Genomic DNA, 21,230 nt, shown 5'->3' with positions numbered 1-21,230 from the left:
AGGAGATTCAAAGAGTATGGACTGGAGACGGGAAAGATCCCTCCTCCATCTTCCTTCCCCTCATCCCTTTTCCCTAGAGGTAACCCGCTAACCGTTTCTTGTACACTTTCCCAGAGGCTTTACCTGCGTGTGTGTTCATCCTTAACAAACAAATGAAAACACTTACCGGGTCGTGTCTGCAAACTTCGGCCACTTGAGTGTTTGACTAACTCTATTGAGTCCTCGGCCGTCGTTCGTCCCGAGCGGCGCTACTCGTCGTTTCCCGCCGCACACGGGTTTCCTCACGCGTCTGTGTGCCCTGCGCGGCCGACGGTCTGGGTGGACCACGGGTGGGACTGACCCAGCCTGTCCCAGGCGGCGACGCGCGAGGCCGCCTCAGGAGAGCATCCGCTAAACCGTGCTGGTCCGGGCTCTCGGTTTTACGTTTCTTTGGGAGTCAGGTCGTGAGTTTTGTCCTGTAGGTCTGTCAGCCATTTGTATTTTCCTGTGAATTGCCAGTTTCCTCCCTTTTTGCCCATTTTTCTGGCTTGGTTTGGTCTTTACCATATCGGTTTCCAAGAGGTCTTCGTTTATTAGGGAAGTTAGCCCCGTGTCTTTCATGTGTCCCAGGCGGAAAAGTCTCGTCTCCCACTTTCTCGTTTGTCTTTAACTTCGACATATATATTTTTGTCCGCCGGATTTTCATTTTCTTAGACAAATGTATGGGTTTTTTTTTTTTTTCTTTTTCTTCAGAGGTTTTGCGTTTGGGAGTCGTTAGCGGGCCTTTCTCCGCGTCACCCCCCTTCTTTGTTTGGGGGTCGCACACCCATTCCCCCTCCCCCTTTTCCAGACCCTTCCTCAGGGCCCCTAGCGTTGGCTCCGTTGACGTCAGCCTCCTGCCTTCGCGCCAAGCCATCGCCACAGCAACCGCGGCCTGATTGGCAGGGCTTGGGGGCGTGGCGAGGGGGCCCAGGGCGCGTAGCGCTGCCTCTGATTTGCCCGCGCCGGGGCCCCGCCTCTGCGGAGAGCCTGACAAGGAGTCGCGGGCCAGGGCTCGGTGCAGACGCCGGGAGCTGCGGGAGGACGAGGTCGGAGAGGAAGAGTGGACATGTCCACCATGGGCTGGTGGCGCCGCCGGGTGCCCGGGGCCGTGTGGGGGCAGTAGACTGTGCGCGGGCTGCGCCGTGGCCGACCTTCGGCCAGGGGCGGGGCGGTGCCTTGAGGTGCGGTGTGGTGAGGTGAGTCCGGCCGCCTCGGCCCGCACATCCGCGTCTGGACGGTGCGCGGGGATGGGACGCCGGAGGTTCGGGACCCTGGTCAGCGGGCAGGGGCTGCCGCGTTTGCCGCAGCGGCGCCATCTTGCGCTGCCGGCCGGAGTCTGTGGTGGGGGCTCCCGTGCCACCTTTCCTGGGCGTAGTGGGGGACAGGGATGGCTGGCCGTCCTGGGCAGGGGGCGGGAAGGCCGCGGGCTCCTGTCACCGCAGTCCGCTGGGGTGGGTGCCAGAGAAGTGGCGGGCCATCCCTAACGAGCGCGGGAAGGCTCAGTGCGCCCCCCCCCCACGCACCCCGCCCTCCCGTTTCCTCAGCTTGGTCGGAGGGCTGCAGAGGACACCCCATCCCACGGGGTTCCAGATTGGCCAGGTCCCCTCCGGCCGCCCCTGCATCCTTGCCGGTCTTTGGGGGCGGGGCTTGCTTGCCGCAGTGGCGGCGGGAGGAGCTATGGGGCGGGGCCGAGGGCAATCGTGCCTGCGGGATGTTTTTCTCTGGGCGGTGACAGACTGTGGGCCCGCCCATCCTGGCGTCACTTTTGATATGTCGGATAAGAGTGGCTGCGCAGGCGCTGTCCTGATTGGTTGGTGCGGGCTGGGGTGGGGCCAAGGGCTGTCTTGACTGCAGGTCTCAAAAGAGATCGACTGGTCGAGCCCTGCCTACCTCTGCGCCATCTTTGATGGGGGCGGCTGAGGATCGCTGCGCATGCGCGGCCTGGTCTCGGCTGGGTGGCCACAGGGGCGGGGCTGAGGGTAGCGGTGCCCTGTGTTCTTTGCCGTGATTGAAGGCTGCAGGGGTCCTGCTACCTCACACCGTCTTTGCTGGTCACGGGCCTGGCCGCCGACGCTTGCCGCCGACGCTTGCCGCCGACGCTTGCCGCGACGTGCCACCCTGACTAGCGTAGGTTTTGAGGTCTGACTTGAGATTGGGCGACGGCTGGTGACTGGGGGGCTGTTTTATCGGCAGGGTCCATGTGGCCCAGAGTTTGCCAACACTGTTGTTGCTGGAGAGCTGTCCTGAGGGACAGGGCTACGGGCTGTCATTGTGCCCGCTGTTTCTCCTTGGTTGGTCTGGGGGTTGCAGAGCATCACTCCTTGCCCTGTCGTTGCCTTCCCGGACTGCTTTCACCTTGGGATGTTTCTGGCTGCATCTTTTGGCTGGGGGAGGGCTGGGGCGGGGGGTGCCGCCCAGCCGTGTTTCGCAGGTGCCCTGTCAACTGGGCTGAAGGGGTGGGGCCACGAGCCGTCTTTGGGGACAGACAGCATTGCAGAGCCCTGCCCACTCTGATCCTGTGCTTGTTGGCCGACAGGTGGCGCCTAGGCTATTTGAGCAGGCACTGTTATGAATGAGGGCGGAGCTGCAGGGGGCGGGCCGGGGGAGGGGCTGCAGAGCCCTGCCCACTCTAGCACTGTTTGTTGGCCGTCAGGTGGCGCCAGGGCTTACTGCGCAGGCGCCACCTTGAACGACTGTGGGGCTGCAGGGGGCAGGCCGAGGGAGGGCTACAGAGCCCTGTTCACTCTAGTGCTGTTTGTTGACTGACAGGAGGCGAGCAAGGCTTACTGTGGAGGCGCCGTCTTGAATGCTAGCGGTGCTGTCTGCTGGGGTGGGCCCAAGGGAGGGGCTTTTATGCTTTGTATGAGTAACAGGGCACTGCAGACCATTTCCCATCTAGCGCTGTGTACTTTGGCCTAGGAGTGGTAGCTGAAGCTTACTGTGCAGGCGCCATCTTGAATGACGGTGGTACTGCAGGGGCAGCCCGAGGGAGGGGCTGCAGACCCTTGCCCACCTAGTGCTCTGCCGGCCGACAGGTGGCGGCCGAGGCCTACTGCGCAGGCGCCATCTTGACTGACACTGGGCCGGCTATAGGGGGCGGGCCCGAGGACAGGGCTGCGGAGCCCTGCGGCCCTTGCTTTCTGCGCATGCGCCGTATTGAGTGCCTGTAGGACTGCGGGGCGGGCTGTGTATGGCGTCCTGGGAGATGGAACTCACCCCGCCGTCTCCACTGTGCAGGCTCCAGGTGGACCGCTGCTTGCCGCTGCGGCACATCTTGGCTGCCGCGCGACGGCGCCGTGTTCCCTGGAGGGCATGCAGAGCCTTGTCCCTGGGACTGTGGGACGGGTTTCAACTGCGCATGGCCGGGGTCACTTAGGAATGTGGGAATTTTAATAGATTTGGGGAAGGGGGGGATCTAAGTGAGAAGGCGGAGGAGAGGGTGGCAGGCTCTGAGGGCGGTGGGAGGTGACGTGAAGGAAAAGGCCTCAAGCCCGTAGACAGCCTGGAGAATGTGGAGCGCGGACGGTTATGAGGGAGGCGTGGCGTGAGAAATGATGGGACGGGGGAGGGGCTGGCAGGTGAGGCGGGGCTGGGAGGGGCGGGGCGAGAGGGAGCAGCCCTGGATTCCTTGTTTGTGGGCGGGACCTAGTTACATATCCGCCCATGACTGATAGCGTTAACATAAACCAGAGCCATAGTCCTGAAGGTGCGTCCCCTAGGGGCCTCTGATTGATCGAACGCATGCTCTGAGGCACAGTGGGACTTGAAACATGTTGTGTCCACGGGGATCATGTTGACAATCTCAACTATTGTGTAAGGTTAACTAATAATACCATTATCTACTGGTAATGTTGATGATAATAGCATTAAGATTGTAATATAAGCTAGTCTTTCATGCTACTTAGATGTACAGCACAGTAAAATTTCTGGCATTGCATCACTGGCTATCGCATGGCAGAACTGGAGTTTTACTCACCTTTCTAAGGGGTGCCTGTATCATTATTCCACAAGGTTTCCATGAAAAATGTCTGTAGATGTACTGTTTTCCAAACTGACGTTAGTTGATCTGTAATTGCCATGAGTTCTGAGGTTGAGTTCTCTGAGCCTCTGCTTTTTTGTGTGTGAAATAAGTAGAAAATAATGTTGTGGTGGGAATTAACAGAGATGCTAAAAGTAAGGTGCTAATAAGCACTGTATGAGGCACGTAATTAGCAGTAAATAATACTACCTTCTAAGCCATTTTTTCCCTCCAGTTTGTACCTGCAGTGTGTGTCCCTTGCGTTTAGAGGGATGGCCAGTGCAGCATAGCTAATAAGTGGGAGATTGGGGTCTTAAATAGGACTTCTCAATCCCAAGTCTTTACTGTTTTGCTCTGCTTATTAGAGAAGTTTCTAAGACACTCAGAGATTGGCTTGCACACGATTGACATACCCTCACTGGAAAAAAGCTATGATTATAGCCAGTGTACAACATACACCCCAGGGAGCAATGCCGATGGCCCTTCCACCCTGGGAGGAGAAGCTGTTCTTCTTGGTCTCATTTTACCTCTACCACTGTAGGAGGTAAAGATGCAGCTGTGTGGGGTCATTTCCAGCCTGGAACTTCAGTAATTGGGAAGTAAGTCCGGTGTCTCACGTTTTCTTTTCCTTCCCCAGCTCTATCTCTTCTCCGAGACGACGTGCAAGAGGAAGAGGGACTAGGTCCAAACGCCAGGTGGCGGTGTCCAGGTGAGCTGAGTTCCCTCCTCACGGTGCCACGCCCATCCTTGAAGTGAGCACGTCCTTCCTCAACCTGACACTTTCCTACTGTACACGTGTTCCGTATGGCCACACGAGCACCCTGTGTGCTCTGAGAATGCACAGGCTCTTCTGGTGGATCATGTGTTCACCAAATTCTCCTTGGTCTTCGCAACATTCAGCTACTCCTTCAGGCCTGCCCTTTCTTTCTTATTGGGTGAATAAAGAAACATGAGAAATTCATTGATTCATCTATCAAACATGGCCCCAAGTGGAAAAGGAAGTGTTTTCCTGGAGCTCATAGTCTTTTGGGTAATGAAAGACATTGAAAAAATAATTGTGTGATTCATGCCTTTGAAAGAGAAGGTTCACTTCAGGCAGTTAACTTAATCTGGGAGAGGCCATGTAGGGTCTCCCTGAGAAGGTGAGGGACATTAAAGCTGAGCCCTGAAGCGTGGTGGATGGTAGTATGTCGTGAGAAGAGCAGTCTTAAGGGAGCTGGGAGTCCAGGATCTAGTCTAGGCTAGAAGCCTAGAACAAAGGAAAGAAAAGAGTGGTGTTTGAGGTGAGAAAAAGGTAAAGTGGGGCTGCACTGTGAAAGGCTTTGCAATCCATGGTAGGTAATTGGGCTTGGTCTGAAGCACCATGGGAAGCCATGGAGGTACCTAACCATGGCAGCACCATGATAATCAGATTTGTGTTTTAAAAATATCATCTGGTTGCAGGGTTCAGAAGGGGAGGGTAGAAACAGTGGGTCCAGGAAGACCACTTCAGATCTGGGTGAGAGATGGTGGCTTGGGTTAGGGTCACAGAAGAGGGATAAGTGAATTGGATGGATCTGAGAGAGGTACTGAAGAAAGGAACTCAGTAGGGCTTGTACTCTTTGTTCATGGTTTGCTGACTGATTCAGACCCTACTCAGTGAATCATATCATGGGGGGAAGTGAGCAAAATAGCCAAATATTGCTCATTCTGTCAGCAAGCATTGATACTGTGCCTGATCTGGGACATGATCCTGCTGGACTTCGGGTCTCTGGAAGTGAGTGACATAATCCGTGGTCTCAGTGTCTATTGAATGAGAACTCCAATTAAGTAGAGAGTAAGAAAACATGCTTACCAAGATTGGCGGCCATGCTGATGGCATATTACCACCCAGGGAAAGACTAACATGCTGTCCCAATGAGCCCCCGGGGGTGGGTTGGTTTTTTCTGGCCTTGGTGAATGCTCCAGACAGCGGTCCAGTGTCTGGCGCTCAAGCCTTTGCAGACTCAGGGGCCCTACTTCACCTGAGGACTCATTTTACATCAGTAGACCCACGTTAACGAAGCTAAGCCATAATGAATTATTGGTTTATGTTGGAAAATAGTGTGACCAAATACGATGTTCCTGTTTTCTCAATTTTGGTAATCGATTCATGGTGGGAGAACACTACCACAGGAACCCAGATATTCAAAAGTATGCATGATCAGCACATTCTCTCCTTGTAGGCAGACCTAAATGGGAAAGGAAGCCATAGTGAGAGCTCGCCTGGTGAGTATGGAATCAGAATGAGAGGATGTGGAAAAGCTTTGGTAGCACTGGCCTGTAAGGTCGCCTGGGGATACCATCTGGTTGCAATGAAGCTCTTGCTAGGGTCACCAGGACACCAGAAGCCCCTTGTCTGCAGCCCCCGCCCTCCCCAGTCTCCATTCACATTAGGTCTGACCAGAGTAGCGTGTGCTCTCCTATAGATGGTTAAATGAACCATGCTTTGTGGTCTGCCTTTTCATGCCCTCACCCCTTTAAAAAAGAAAAATCTGATCAGCCAGTTACTGATGTAAAAATTGGTCAGATATGTCCTGCTGGCACAGAAGAGGTTTTATCTCTTTAAAGTAACTCTTTTTCTTGAATCATTTGGGGGCTGACCATAAAACTAAACTCTTAGTTACTGTTTCCTCTTTTTTGAAATTTTTGGGGAAATTCCTCCAGAATGGACAACGATAAGGAACTTTTGCTGCAGAGTGGTAAGTGCTCAGTTTATATGATGGAGGTAAGCCCAGGGCGACATGGCGACTATCTGCCAGGAGCCACCTGAGAGTCCAGAGGGTGGAGTCGCGGCTGGTCTGGTAGGGGTAGTGGTTGTTTACTCCATGCTCACATTCCCCTGTGAAATTGTTACCCAAGCAGCCTCTATTGTCCACATGTACCTGTTCATGGTTGACTGGACCACACTGGACGCATCAGCCTAGAGCAGTGGTTCTCAAAGTACGGCTCCTGGCATGCTTCCTGGATGGCTGTTTCCTGGGGAGCCACAGACCTCCTAAATACCCACCCCGGAAAGGCTGGTGCCTTTCTCCCAGGCACCCCAGGCTTGAGAGCCACACCCTAGAAGGCATCGAGCTGTAGTGTGCACTCGTAATGTCGGAGAGGGGGTGAGCAGAGGCACGGGCTGGCCCAGCTGGCAGTGTTGGGTACCTGAGCCGGGAGGTAAGGCGGGCCCAGGCTGGGACAGCACTTCCCTCCACGTGGTGCTGAAGGAGAGAATGTCGGTTTGCAGAAAGAGGCAGGAGAAAGGAGCAAACGAGCAGAGAAGAGACCGCACACCCTGCTGTCCCTGAGAAGCGAAGAAAGTAACTTCCTCGGTTCGTGACTTTAAAGTTCTCAATTCCAGCCCCCTTTAATGAGGTAGGTAGAATGAGAGAGGGGCTGAATCTAGGTGCACTGTGATGAGGCACCAAATTAAGTAAGTAGAAACGGGCTTGGAGAAGAGACCATGAGCTTCTCTCGTGGTGGGATGTGGGGAACCTGAGGTCACACAGGAGGCCACAGAATTTCTTTACCTCTCCTCACGCATCCAACCACATTTCCAGCCACCACTAGTTGAGTTCCTCCCAGTTCAGTTGGACACTTGACCCACTGGTCCTTTGATTGAGGCCAAAGACCCCCCCCACTTGTGGCAGGGGTTCCTGATGACTTCCATCTTTGTTTCAGATGAATTAATTGTGAGACTGTGCTTTTGTTTTCTATGCATTTTTATGAAATAGAAGTAAAGGGTTATAAATACTCAAGAGAATGGCATAAACACCTCCACATGGACCACAGTGGCAACACTTGTCCAGCAGGCAGGACCACTGCCCTGTGGTTGGAGTCCAGCTCTTGCCCGAAACTAACTCTGCATACAGTGCTTACGACACACACGTTTCATGCTTACATGTCCCGTGCATTTAAGAACAGGTCTTTGGAGGTTGAAGAACAGCTGGAACCCCGTAAGCACCTCTGCCCGGTGTGGAGGGTGAGACCTTTTTCTGACCAGCTGTCCTTGTTTGTCTCCTCTCCTTCCCTTTCCTTGGAGTTAGTGGCCTCCCTTGGCCCCCTACGACCAGAGTCAGGCTGGGTCCCTGTGTGTCCCCGTCTTTGCCCCCGTCCTCTGAATGTGGTCAGACCTTTGGCTTTTAAAATCCTGCCCTTGGGTACTGCTTGACTCACGCTAGGACTCCTGCTGCAGAGAGAGTGCGGAGGGAGATGTGGGAGCTTCAGTAACTAGGGTGTGTGGGAGCCCACCTCCAGGCCCAGAAACAAAGCTGATGGGTTTGCCACGTGGCCAGAACTGAGTGTGAACAGTGAGACCGAGAGGACAGCTGGCAGTGAGGTCGGGGTCTTGGTGTGGCGCCCCAGCAGTGGTGCTCTGGCCCGAAGGGTGTGTGGGGAGGGGAGGACTCCACGGGAGTACTGTGGGTGGTCGGAGAGAGGGGGAGCCACCCAGGGGAGGGGGTGCTGATGCGCAGTGACTGGCGCAGAGGAGAGGACGGACAGACAGCAGCTGAACTTCCAAATTTATATTCAGGGTTTTTTTTCTGATGGTGAACTTAAACTAACATTCTAAGTTGAAATGCAAAATGAAGTATCTTTTATTAATCATTTATTTTTTTGATTTTCCCCACTTTACGCATGGTCTTCATACTAGTTTTTATGGAAGTTTTCTTCCAGTTTGGTTTTGTATGTACTTCCATACGTTTAAGTACCTATGTAGTTTTTTGGTTTTTTGGTTTTTTTTTTACGTAAATGAGATCATGCCCAATTCACTAACACTTCAAACTCAGGCTACCAGAGTGAAGTATGTGGGGTGTTAGGCAGTAATATTTGGTTGTGGGAGAGTGCGTGGTGTGCCATCTGGTGAGCTCATGTCACATGCCCATCACGTTTACAGTCTCCATTATATGCGTGTTTGTGTGTGTGTGTGTGAACGTAATATTGTGCAGCTATTTAACAACATCTATAATAACTTTTGTATAAATACATCTCCATCTGCAGCTTTGATTTCCAAAACTTCATTTTATTCCATTGTGTGGACATCCTCATTGTTTTCTGTGTACATATAAATGAGTATATTTGCAGTAAGAATGCCACATATGCTGTATAATTTTATGCCCTTGTATTTTCATTTAATGCTTTAAACATTTTTTACATTGGTCATTTCCATCAAGTGTAAATAAACTGGTATATCCATAGAATGGAAGACTATGTGGCCTTTAGAAAGAATGATATCAATCTATATGTACTGGTTGGAAAGATGTCTATCAAAAATTACTGGGTTTAGCCTGCCGATGCAGGGGATACGGGTTCGTGCCCCGGTCTGGGAGGATCCCATGTGCCGCGGAGCGGCTGAGCCCGTGAGCCACGGCCGCTGGGCCTGCGCATCCGGAGCCTGTGCTCCGCAGCGGGAGAGGCCACAACAGTGAGAGGCCCGCATACCGCAAAAAGAATAGAAAAAAAAAAAAAATTACTGGGTTTAAAAATACACACAGAACTCCTGGTATGATCTCATTTTGGTAAAAACAAGATGTTATCTGTACAGACTTTAAAAGGTTTAGTACAGGAACAAATAGGATCACTGGACGTGGCTTGCAGTTTCTACGTTGGATAATCTGTAATGTTTGAATGTTGTACTGTCTTCTATGTTTGTAATCAGAAAATAAAGCTACAAAGTTTCTTGGCAACATGACTTAATGTTACATGACATTTTCTTAAAGATTTTATCTGTTTTCATTTCTTTTTGCATGATGAAATTTTGGAGGAATGCTCTCTTTTGAGGACAATGATTTATTTTTCTGAGAACAAAGTATGTTTGTCATTGGCCTTAGTGGCCTTTGCCTTCTAGAGATGAAATACCGAACTTCTTGGAAGAGAGGCCAGACACTGGCACTGCTGTTATTGGTCTTTCCTAATGTCAGACAGAGGCCTGCTCCAACCTTCTTAGAAATCCATACTCGAATAGCTGGTCAGAAATGGAAGTGTTGGTTGACTTTTCTTGCCACTTTCCTTAAAATGACCCTTTATCATTTACTCCTAAGGAAGTTCCTAGTTAGCATTTAAACAGTTAATGCTTTTCTTGATTTAAAAGTCTTTCTTTACTATAAACTAAATTCCCACATGTGTATATACTTTCACACGAGTCAGATTCTGGAGTGTATTATGTTCCGTCAGTGTATTTGTCATTGCACCCCCATCCTTGTGTTGGAAAGAATACTTTATGTTCTTATATGTTTGGGTCACTTTATAGACAATCCCCCACCCTTGCTGCACACATACATTCTTGTTCAGAATTGTCTTGATATTTCTGTACATTTAGTCTTCTGGAGAAACTGGATTCTCAGTTTGTCAAAACTCCCACATTTTGTTGGATTTTAACTTATATTCAAGGGAGGATTGACAACAATTTTCATGGTCCTGTGCAAAAACATATGTCGTCATTTATTTAGGACCTGTTCTGTGTCCTTCTGTACATTAAAAAAATTTTATTTGGAGTTGCAAATACTTTACTGAATTTATTAATGAGAATTGGTTTATTTATTTTGCTATTCCTGGCATTTTTTTTCTTGCTGTATTAATTGACAAGGTTTTTGAATTCAAAATAATGCTTTTTCCACATTTATACCTTTCACTTCTTTTTTATCAGTTGCATTAGCTAGGACTTCCAAAATAGTGCTGAATGGTGGGTATGGTGGAGGGCTTCCCTACCTTTAGTGTTTAATGCTTGCTTGCATTTGAGGTAAGTCTTTATTGTGTTTAGATGGTCTCCTAGTCTTACTCTTTGCTAGGGACATACAAGGAAAGGTTGAAGTTTGCAGATGCTTTGTAACGTGCGACAGTGCTCATGGAATCCCCTTCCCCCTCTAATCCCTTATATAACAGCCTACCCTAATGGGATATCATCCTTGTATTCCTGGAATAACCTTTCATGGTCAAGGGCTACTATTTAGACTTTTCTAGATTGGGTTTAAATGTTTTTGCATCTAAGTAGAAAAAACCCCAAACACACAGTTTATTGAACACCCTCTACGTGCCAGTCCTGTGAAGGTAACAATACAGTGATCAGAAAGGCGACGTAGTCCTTGCCTCAGGGACTTTGCGGCCTGGCGTAAGTACAGGTGCTCTGTTTCTCTGTTGGTCTGTGCGTCCCCCAGCACATCTTGATTCTGTGATGGCCTTTCTGGGCCGTCCTTGGACAGGCGTCCCCCTCGGCCTCAACGCTGCCTTTGGTCATGCCAGGCAAGCCCGTGGATGACTCTTCCCTGATGCTTTCTTCCTCTCAGCCACCCCCGACACATATCTTCTGTCCTCTTCAGTGGTAGGCATGGCTGTTGCCATGGAGGCAGAAGCTGGACTGGGGAAGTGGGGGCGCAGTGGGCAGAGCAGTTATGCTTTCGATTGGCCAGAGTCGCTGTCACCAGAGGAGTTCACCTGGGTCTTCCCAAGGGTGAGGTGAGTATGGGGCCCTGGCAGGTGCTAACTCAGCACCTGGCCTCACTCCTGGGTGCCCTTTGGGCTGCCAGCGGAGGACAGTGTGAGTTGGGGCTGAGGGCTGGGTCACTCGCCGCCTCCTGCGGAGCCACCTGCAGTCAGGTAACCCTGTAGGAGAACGTTGACCAGTGTTTCCTTTCCCTGCTTTGCCTCTGGTTGCTGTGCAGGGATCTGCCCTGTGTTAGGACCGCCATTGCATAGTGGCACGTTCCCAGAAGTGCTCCTTGGGTGACGTTATGTCACCTGCCATCACCTGCAACATATTTGAGAGTAGATGTACGTACAAGGACTTAGAGTGGTGGTGGGCAGCTGACTTTGTAGCTTTTTTTTTTTTTTTTAACATATTTTTATCTACTTGAGTGTCTTTGTCCTTAGGTGGAGACTTGCTGTTTCAAAAGGAATAGGCATTTTTGGGCCTCCCTGGTGGCGCAGTGGTTGAGAGTCCGCCTGCCGATGCAGGGGATACAGGTTCGTGCCCCGGTCTGGGAGGATCCCATATGCCGCGGAGCGGCTGGGCCCGTGAGCCATGGCCGCTGGGCCTGCGCATCCGGAGCCTGTGCTCCGCAACGGGAGAGGCCACAACAGTGAGAGGCCCGCATACCGCAAAAAGAAAAAAAAAAAAAAAAAAAAAAAAAAGGAATAGGCATTTTTAATGTTTTTTAGATATATGCCAAAATGATATCCAGAAATAGGATTCACACTTGTACCAGCTGGCTTCCCACCAACACTGATTTTTATTTTGAAATAGTTGACCATTTGGTAAGCGTAAAAAGTGTTCACTATAATATTTTTCATTTCTTTGATTTCTGATATAGATATTGGCTCCTATCACTAATTTTATGAACTGTGTATTAATGTTCTTTATTTTCATGTGGAGCCACTTACTTTTTTCACTGCTTTCTAAGACCTATTAACTGTCATCTATGTTGCAAAATATTTTCCCCCCTCCTTTTCTGGTTTGCTTTTATTTTGATTGGTTTTTATAGTGTGGAAAATGTGTACCGTTCTTATTTTCACGTCTGCTGCATAGCAGTCAGTGGTCTCTGCCATTGAATCTGCTCAAACATTCTCCTGTCTGTCCCTGTTCTTTACTGTTGTAAACAGTGCTTCTGTGAACACCCTTGTGAACTGTGTCTCTGTGCTCGTGGGCACATAGGTCTGTCAGTTCGAGTTCAGAAGAGGAATCGTCAGGATAGGGAATGGCATTGCATTTATGTACTAGTGGTTGCTAGACTTGTGAGTGCTATTTCAGCTTGGGGCTGCAGTTTCCCTAAGTACTTCTTGGGTCTGAGGAGTTTCAAAGTTGATTTTTCGGAGGTTTCTAAATTGCCTATCATATCGTCTGCAAACGGCCAGTTTAGGGTGTGACCTTGGACTCAGACCAGGGTGGGGGTGGGGTGGGGTGGTGGGCAGGGAGGGGAGGAGACCCCTCAGCGTTCAGGTGGTAGTGCTGCCGGCACCCACTCAGCGGGCAGCACAGTCTCGAAAGGCCTCCACTAGTGCTTTTGTTTATTATTTTGTTTTAACTGTGAATTTATTTTTTTGACTAGGTAATTCATGTCATGATAAAAATAAATAAAAACAAGGGGAATATACAATGAAAAAGTTAAGTCACCCTTCCTTCCCTGGCCCCCAGTTCCCTTCCCCAGGGGCAATCACTATTAATCACTATTAATAGTCTCTTCTGTGTCCTTCCAGAAATCGTCTAAGTAAATGACGTCTTAAAAAATAAATTAATTAAAAAAAAAAAATGACGTCTGTTTTTATAGTTCCTTAGAATGCTATGCACATTGGTGTGTCCCATTTTGCACTTAACTACCTTAGAGGTCGTCTCATATCCGTTTATTTACAATTGCCTCATTATTTTAAAAGGTTTCATAATCATAATATAAACATACCATATTTTGCCCATTGTCATAACAGTACTTCAATGAATATATTCTTGCACATATGTCATTACATATCTCTGGGATAAATTCATAGAAGTAGAATTAATAGGACAGGATATCACATTTTTTAATTTTGATCAGTAACCAATTTGCCCTTTATAAAATTTGCAGGATAGGTGTATGCCAGCTTTTTCTTCACACGACATGTATGTTATCTATCTTTATGATTATTCTGTTCCCAAGGCCCTTTCTTACTCTCAAGTGAATTTCCTCTGCCGTTGTGGGAAGGAGTAGGTAAGGTCCCACTGTTGTTCCGGTTTTTCTATTAAAAATCTTTTCATTTTCAACGCCCTTGCTGACCAAGGGCTGTTTCGTTGGCCTGGTCAGAAAATATTGAGCACATTTAACAAAGATCCCATTTGTTGACTCTAGTCCTGAATTTCTTGAGAAAAGGAATAGGTGAATTTTCGGCAAAGAAGTTGGTATCTACCTTGTGACAGGATATTTATGGGTGTTCACATCGTCATATTATCAATGAGCAGGAAGTCCTCCATCTCTCTTCTGTGCTCTGGAAGGGTTTTTAGAACATGGTAAATACTTCGCTCATGGAAATTTTATAGGAAGTTGCTCCTTCGATCATTTCATCTTTTTAAATTTCTTCCCTGGATTTTCCTCTGCTTCCTGAGTCAGGTTTGCCAAATATTTATATTTTCTTAGCAAAATTGTTGCTTCCTTATCAAACTTTTTAAGCCTACAGTTCTTAAGTATAGTTTTTACCTACTGGTGCTTTATGCTTCACACATGCGTAGTGGGAAGAAAAAATAATGTGATTAGAGAAGTATGTATACAAGGTCAAAGTTGTCCCTGTTTCCCAATTTTATTGTCAGGTTAGAAGATCCCGTCCCTGCTCCAGGATTATAAAAATTAATCTTTTATTTATTTTATTTTGATTTTAGTTTTAGCATTCTCATATATGTTGTTACCTTTTTCCCCAAGTGAATGATTGGCTAGATCTCCTATTACCATTATTATTTATTGAAGTAATCTATATACATTCCTCACTATTTTTTAATGCCACTTTCATAGAGTCCTACATACTCAATTGTGTACATACAGTAAACTTATATTACAATTCTTAAGTGAATCAGTCTTTTTGTCCTTTTTGGTGTTTTTTTAGGTGGTTGATTTATTGCTTTGGCTTTGATGGTACAGACAAGAACATCATTTGTTACTTTTATGTCATCTTTCTGCCTTTAGGCATCATACTAGAAAAGAACTTTCTTAACCCTGAGATTATATTAAGATACTTCTTTTTTGTGTGTGGTTTGTTGGCCTTTTGATGTATGAACTTTCAAAATATTGATCCAAGTGAAATTCTTCCAGGTCAACTTTAGAACCATTGTCAAGTTCCCCAACATTTATATTCTTTGAAATTCCACTAGGTAGTATAGGTTAATTTGGGGGGGTATTTAGAGCTTTCATATGCTAGATCCGTATATCTCCCATGATTATCCTGTGTCTCTCTGGTTATATTGCCTTTTCTATTGCAATATAATGTATAAGTTTGTTCCTATGGGTGCTGTCTTCTTCTGTTAAATCTTTTGTATTTTTACAATGGAGTTCTTCCCATTTTTTCAAATTGGTTATTGTCAGTACATATTTAGGGAGTCCGTTATAAATGGGTTTCTTACTAAATTATTATTATAAGGTCTGTTTCCACTGATTTGCAATATCTGAGTGGATGGTCTTACATAAGAGAGTGATAATTTTATATCTTTCTTTGTTCATGCCCCAGATTTTCTTGTAATTGGCTGAAACTCTGTAGAATGATGTTCATTAGTCACAGTGTTAAGACTGTTATGTCTGCTTTTATAAGTGAGTTTGGTCTGCAGTTTGCTAGTGCTCTCTGTGTCTTAGATGTTTTAATTATTCTGGTTTCATAAAATTTGAAAGCTTTCTGCTTCTTGTCTCTGGTTGGTTTGTATGACATGGGAATGGGCCTTTTCTTGAATATGGTATATAAGGCCTCACCCCCAATGCTATCTCAGTCCACAGCCATTTGGAGAGTGAATTCTCTGACACTCTTTACACTTCTTCCATGTTTATTTGTCCATGTATTTCTTTAAAATGTCTGCAGGTCCCTGGCATTTTGACTCTGTTCCTGTGGATAAGAACACTTGTTCTGAAGTTCCAGAAAGGATCCTATTCCCAAACAGGTGATTTACGTACCCAAGGGTGTCCTGTGGCCTCTGAGAGGTGGCACTGCTGTCATCTAGGGGACCGGAGTTCTCTCTGGAATTGGATGCCACAGAGCAGCCTTGGGCTCCCTGCCCACCCCTCTGTCCCGCACAGGCCTGCTGGCTTTTGAGGGCCCTGCTCTTGTCAGGGCAGTCCCTTTTAGCCAGTTGCTGGGTAAACTCGACGGTGTTCTCTTGTCCCAGCCGTCTCACCAGCTCTCCAGAGCCTGGACGCTTGCCCTTTCTTTCCCCTGCCCAGCAGGGTGTTATCTAGTGTCCTGTCTGTCATCGAGGAGGGCAGGGCCGGCAGGGCGGGAGTGGCAGGGTCTCCAGGGTCTCCGAATGGAGGTGCATCTGTGTGGTTGGTGCTGAAGCTCCAGAGGACAATGCAGAGAGAGTGGGAGGGCAGTTTACATGGGGCGGAGCGGAGCCCACCACTGTCTGGAGGGAGTCCCCTGCATTCATGCCCAAATGATGAAGGCTACTTTGAGACTGAATAATTGAAACACCTTTTGTTTTCTCTTTAGACATTAAAAAAAAATTCTTTTTAACTTACTGGTTTTTCCTTTTAAAACAAAAAAGAATTTTTGCTGCATGTGGTTTTGTTCTTCTCTGGAAGTAAAGCCAGAAGTACAAAACTGTCAGGTAAGTTAATTCACCCAAACCTAGATTTCTTTCCTGTATTGCCTACTTTCTTGCTCCAGTTGTGGCTGACCACTAATAACAAGGCTACATAATAGAAACCACATGCAACTAAAATGGTTTAGGTGAAGGGAAACGTATAGCCTTAGTTGGTTACGTTAGACCAAAAGGAAAATGGAAAATCAGCTTTTATACTTGGTCTAAAAAGTTTTCTTAAGAAGGGAGGGGGCAGATACTAAAATAAAGACAAGTAAGGAAATAAATGATACAGAGGATTATCAAAGTAGAAAGCTGGTTCTGTGGAGGCAAGCTAGATATTTGACAAGGTTGATAAAAGCAGGAGGATGTGCAGGGGTGTGAAGAAGCCTGATGGTCGCTTGATCACATTCTCACCATTGATGTGAATAATAGGTGTTTATCACCTGTGTAGGGTTTCTGTGGGTCCACTGGTACTTCATTTAACCTTCCCCCTCTGTGCTAGGCAGCGCTGTAAGAGAGCTCCACATATACCTCCCAGTGCTCCCCATGCCTATTTGTCGGGAATACTGGGAAGGGGCTGGTAGAAAAGTGGGCAGTTGAGGGTAAGTGAAACGCCAGGGTGTTCTTTTGGAAACAGTGCCGCAGAACTTAACCCAGAAACTGCACTGTGCTTCTGCAGGCCTGTAGTAAGAATGCATGCCTGTGTCTAAAACCAATTTTAAAATGGGTTTGCGTACGTTGTCTTCAACATGCTCTGTCAGTGTTGATACCTGACTTTTCCAGTGACGGAAAAGTTCGTCTTTCATCCCTTTACCAGAGTTAACAGTGGGGGCACAGGCAAGCGAGCTCAAATATTTAAGACCAAATGCAGCAAGTGCTTGGAACACTAGTAGAGGAAGTGAGTCTCGGGAAGGCTCCCAGAGGACGTGGTGTTAGCACGAGCCCAAGGCTGGGCTGTGGGGCAGACGCTCCTCAGAAGGGTGGGCACTGCTGACGCAGGGGTCCTGAGCTTTTCTGCAAACTCAGACGCTGTCTAGCCACTCTGGCCAATAGAACTTTCCCCCACAAGGGAGATGTTCCGTGTTGTGCAGTAGGGTAGCCACTGGCACTTGGAGTGTAGCTGGTGTGACAGAGGAGCTGAACTTTTAATTTCATTGAATTTAACTTAGTAACGGCGCAGGTTCAGAGAAGTGAAGAGCGCTTGCCCTCGCATTACCCAGAGCTGAGCACGTTTAACATGTTTATGTGGTCTTCTACCTTTCACGTGTTGTATGCTGTTTTAACAACCATGTTAGGGGAAGAAATGCTCCGAAATGGCAGGATTGAGCCCCTCACGACCCCCTTTCCGTTTTTGCTAAGAAAAAATACCGACATTCCATTTTAGTAACGGCCAGCACCTTGGGCATCCCCATGTGCTGTGTGCTGGGTGGTTAGGCCTTTTAGGTGTATTGGCTTATTTAAGCCTCACAGTTCTAGAAGGGGTGTAGGTCTGTTGTTCCCATTTTGAAGATAAGGGGACAGACTGCAGGACATAGGCTGTGTGGCCCAGGGTCACAGAACCAGTTAGTAGCAGAGCTCACTCCTCACATGGGTGTGTGTGGTGCCTTAACGCCTGCCTGTGCATGTGTGTGTGTGTTGGGGTTTGATGGCTCTCTTCTGCCCTTGGCCTGTTCACAAAGCATTGTTGGCGCCCTTGTCGGGCAGCCCCACACTGCTGCCTGGTCCTCGACTTCTGGGACACTTGTATGTCTCCTTACGATCCACAGGTCCCTGAGCACTGACTGTCCCAGGCTGCCGCGTCTTTCCTGTTGACTCATGTTGGGTTCCTCCAGTGAAAATTGTCCTTAGAGAGATGCTGCCTCCAAAGTACTTGTCTGCCACCAAACCCAAGAGGTCTTGGGCCCCAAATCTGTGTGAGCTAGACAGTGACTTGTCTCAGGAGCCGGATGCCGCCATAGGAGAAGCCACCACTGACTCTGAATTCTTTCATCAGAGGTTTCGGAACTTCCTCTACGTGGAATTTGTCGGGCCTCGGAAGACCCTGCTCAAACTCCGAAACCTCTGCCTCGATTGGTTGCAGCCGGAGACTCGCACCAAGGAGGAGATTATCGAGCTCTTGGTCCTCGAGCAGTACCTGACCATCCTTCCAGAAAAGATCAAGCCTTGGGTGCGTGCAAAAAAGCCGGAGAACTGTGAGAAGCTCGTTACTCTGCTGGAAAATTACAAGGAGATGTACGAACCGGAAGGTGAGTGGGAGAGGAAGGCGGAGCTCCCTGGGGTGCCCTGCGCAGCGCCCCTGATGTTCTAGGCCGATCGTCCTCTTCGCGGGGGGTGGGGGACTGCCCTGTCATAGGACGTACGTGGCCTCCCGGCCTTTCTGCCCACAACGTGCCAGTTGCATCTCCCTCCCCAGCTGTGACAGCCTAATGAGAGCCGGTGCCCCGTGTCCCCGGGGAGCAGAATCCCTCCTGGTTAGGATGCGAGAGGGAAGGAGACCGTGGGCCTCTGATAGGAAGGGAGCCTGCACACACCGCGCCCTGGCCCAGGCTCCCCTCTGTGGAACCGGGGCGGGGGCAGGGGACACCTGAGCAGGTTGTACTTGGCGCTGCCATCGGGAGGGTCACAGCCTTGTTCCTGCCCAGCAGGGGCGGAAGGGAGGGGCGAGAGGGTCTGACCACTGCGCCAAGGGGTGGGGGCCACCCGGGGGGGCTACTTAGAGGGGACCGGCGAGCACGGATGAGACTTTAAGTCATGTGTGGTGCCCTCTCAGACGACAACAGCAGTGACGCCCACAGCGAAGGCAACATGAGCCGGAAGGCAGCAGAGTCGCCGCCGCCACACTCCGCCTGCTGCAGTGAGTAGCCCGGTCACCGCACCATCCAGGCCGCGCAGGACTTCCCTGGGGCAGGGCTGCTACTTAGAGGTCTGAGGGGGCAGGAAATCAAGTGAGGATGGAAGGAGTCGTTCTTACGTCGAAGCAGACACGTGTGTGGAGTGAAATACAAGTGTTTCTCTTAATAATGAGAGAAAATGTTTAAAGCTATGTGAAATTTGCAGTAAGCGGTTTCAGGTTGTGTCCGCAACCTCCCAGGAGGGGCAGAGTTCATCACCCCTTTGCCTCCAAAGCTGTTTTATTTGTTAAAGGTTCTTCGGTGAACTTTTTGAAGGAGCGTTGCTTTTGGGGCAGGTGGGTGTTTCATTTCTTTGGGGTAAAGTTACGTGCACATTAAGACTGACCAGGGTAAGCCAGGCGGTGGAGGGTCTGAAGTCCGTTCTCGACCAGGAGAGTCTGAAGGGGGAACCAGCTCCTCAGCTCAGCATTGGCCCTGACTGAGACCAGGCCCACCTAGGCGAGGCACCCAGAAACAGTGGTCCGGGGCCCGGGTGTCGGGTTGCACTTGGGACCCCGGTTCGGGATCCGTCTCCTAGCATCCCTTCCAGGGGGCATGTGCACGTGAAGTGAGCACACTCGTGTCAGGGCACGTGGTCAGCTCCTGAAATGTCTGCTTCCTCAGGTGACCGGGACTGGGACCAGGACTGGGACCGAGACTGGGAGCGAGCCCGCGAGCGGGAGCACCGGAGGGGCAGAAGCAGGGACCTGGAGTCCCGGGCCCACTGGCCGTACGCTCGGAGCCCCAGGAGCAGTAGGTCCTCCTCTGACCGCTCCCCGGTGCGCGCGCCAAGTTGACTGTGCCTCGTTCCTTCATGACACCTGTTGTCTTCCAGGGTTTCATCAGCGGGATCTTTCCCTTCCTCTGATGGAGAAAGTGGCTTTTGCAAAGGAAAGAGAGCACAAGCGTTGGGACTCTCTGATGGATTACGAGACGAGATCGCAGGTATGCTTAGGTCTCCACTCATTCTGGGAAGGCTGTCTTCATTTCATGGCAGAGATGCCTTTCTTTCCCAAGAGGCTGAGTTATCTGCCCGCTAGAATCCTACCTGGGTTGGGGAGAGCCCCAGCGACTCCCCAGGAGCCTGTCCTGTCCCCAGGGGTGACTGGTGGCTGGGGAACTGCTGCCTGTTTTCTGGTTCATCCACGGGGTCATAGGAGCGCTTTTCCGCTCAGCGTTTGTGTCATGTGGTGAGTCGGCCGCAGCAGCTTTTCCTCCTGGGCCAGGGAAGCCCATCGACTCTGCAGGTGTTTCTGGTCCTCAGTAGGGAGCCAGGAAAGTTGCACATCCACAGAGCAGACTTGGGGGGAGAGCAGAAGGCCCCGGGGCCGGGAAGAGCTGGGTCTGGAGCCTGGCTCTGCCACCTGCTAGCTGTGCAGCCTCAGACCATGGACGAAGCCGAGCCTCGGTTTACTCATCTGTGAAGTGGGCGGGCTGTTGTGAGGAATGGGTGAGAGTCACACTTAGATACAAAGGGCGCAGTGCGATGCCTGGCACGAGGGAGGCGCTGTGGGCATCGCTGGCTGTGGATGCAGGGAAGACGGGCCTTGAGAGAGAGGGTCATGCGTGACATGGCAGCGTGGAGGAGGGTGCGGGGCCTGCGGCCCTGGGCGCACGGTGGTGACCAGGCGGGGCCCGTCCTGGGAGCCTCCTGTCTTGTAACAGGAGGGTGTTCAGCAAGCATGTGGGGAGTCTCTGTAGAGAGAGATGCTGTGCCTGATGCTGGCTGTCCAGCTCGCTCTTAAGGAAGAGCCAGGGTAGCGGATGTCACAGGGACAGGAGCAGCTGGCCAGGTGCCCCCTGGGGCAGGTGATCCCAGGTGTTCAGGAGAGCCCGGCGCAAGCCCCGAAGCGGCACCAGATGAAAGCCAGAGTGGGTGGAATGCAAGGGCAGAGGTGCAGTCTCTCCCCAGTGCCCCGAGATGCGGTAACGGTGCTCCCTGTGGCGGGGTTTGAAAGGTGGGGTCAGGTAACACAGGGCTCTGAATTCTACCCCGAAAACTCTTGTCATTTGTCCTGTGTCCTGGAGACAAGCCAGAACGCGCAGGTGTGTGAGA

The 21,230-nt window shown here is 49.9% G+C and overlaps 1 protein-coding gene across 16 annotated transcripts in view; it reads left to right on the top strand.

Moving 5' to 3' along the window:
* The first annotated feature begins 522 nt into the window (after positions 1–522).
* Positions 523–21,230, top strand: part of PEG3 (paternally expressed 3) — a 32,542-nt gene continuing 11,834 nt past the window's right edge. The window contains exons 1-12 of one of the 16 annotated variants that reach the window (XM_082606129.1): positions 523–1,217; positions 4,677–4,748; positions 6,244–6,286; positions 6,725–6,759; positions 6,923–7,420; positions 11,362–11,497; positions 15,563–15,641; positions 16,245–16,307; positions 18,050–18,529; positions 19,054–19,137; positions 19,799–19,927; positions 20,010–20,119. In XM_082606129.1, coding sequence (XP_082462255.1) covers positions 18,136–18,529; positions 19,054–19,137; positions 19,799–19,927; positions 20,010–20,119 — 717 coding nt within the window. In that variant the 5' untranslated portion in view covers positions 523–1,217; positions 4,677–4,748; positions 6,244–6,286; ... (4 more) ...; positions 16,245–16,307; positions 18,050–18,135. Of the gene's footprint in view, positions 1,218–4,676; positions 7,421–10,026; positions 11,498–15,562; positions 15,642–16,189; positions 16,308–18,049; positions 18,530–19,053; positions 19,138–19,798; positions 19,928–20,009; positions 20,120–21,230 lie in introns of those variants that run through there. The other 15 variants (XM_082606127.1, XM_082606128.1, XM_082606125.1 and 12 more) reach the window with 15 other exon arrangements.

The sequence above is a fragment of the Mesoplodon mirus genome, assembly GCF_964341445.2.
Source record: "Mesoplodon mirus genome assembly, chromosome: 19".
Lineage (NCBI taxonomy): Eukaryota > Metazoa > Chordata > Mammalia > Artiodactyla > Ziphiidae > Mesoplodon > Mesoplodon mirus.
The sequence above is the reverse complement of the archived record's forward strand: the minus strand, read 5'-3'. Positions and strand labels throughout refer to the sequence as shown.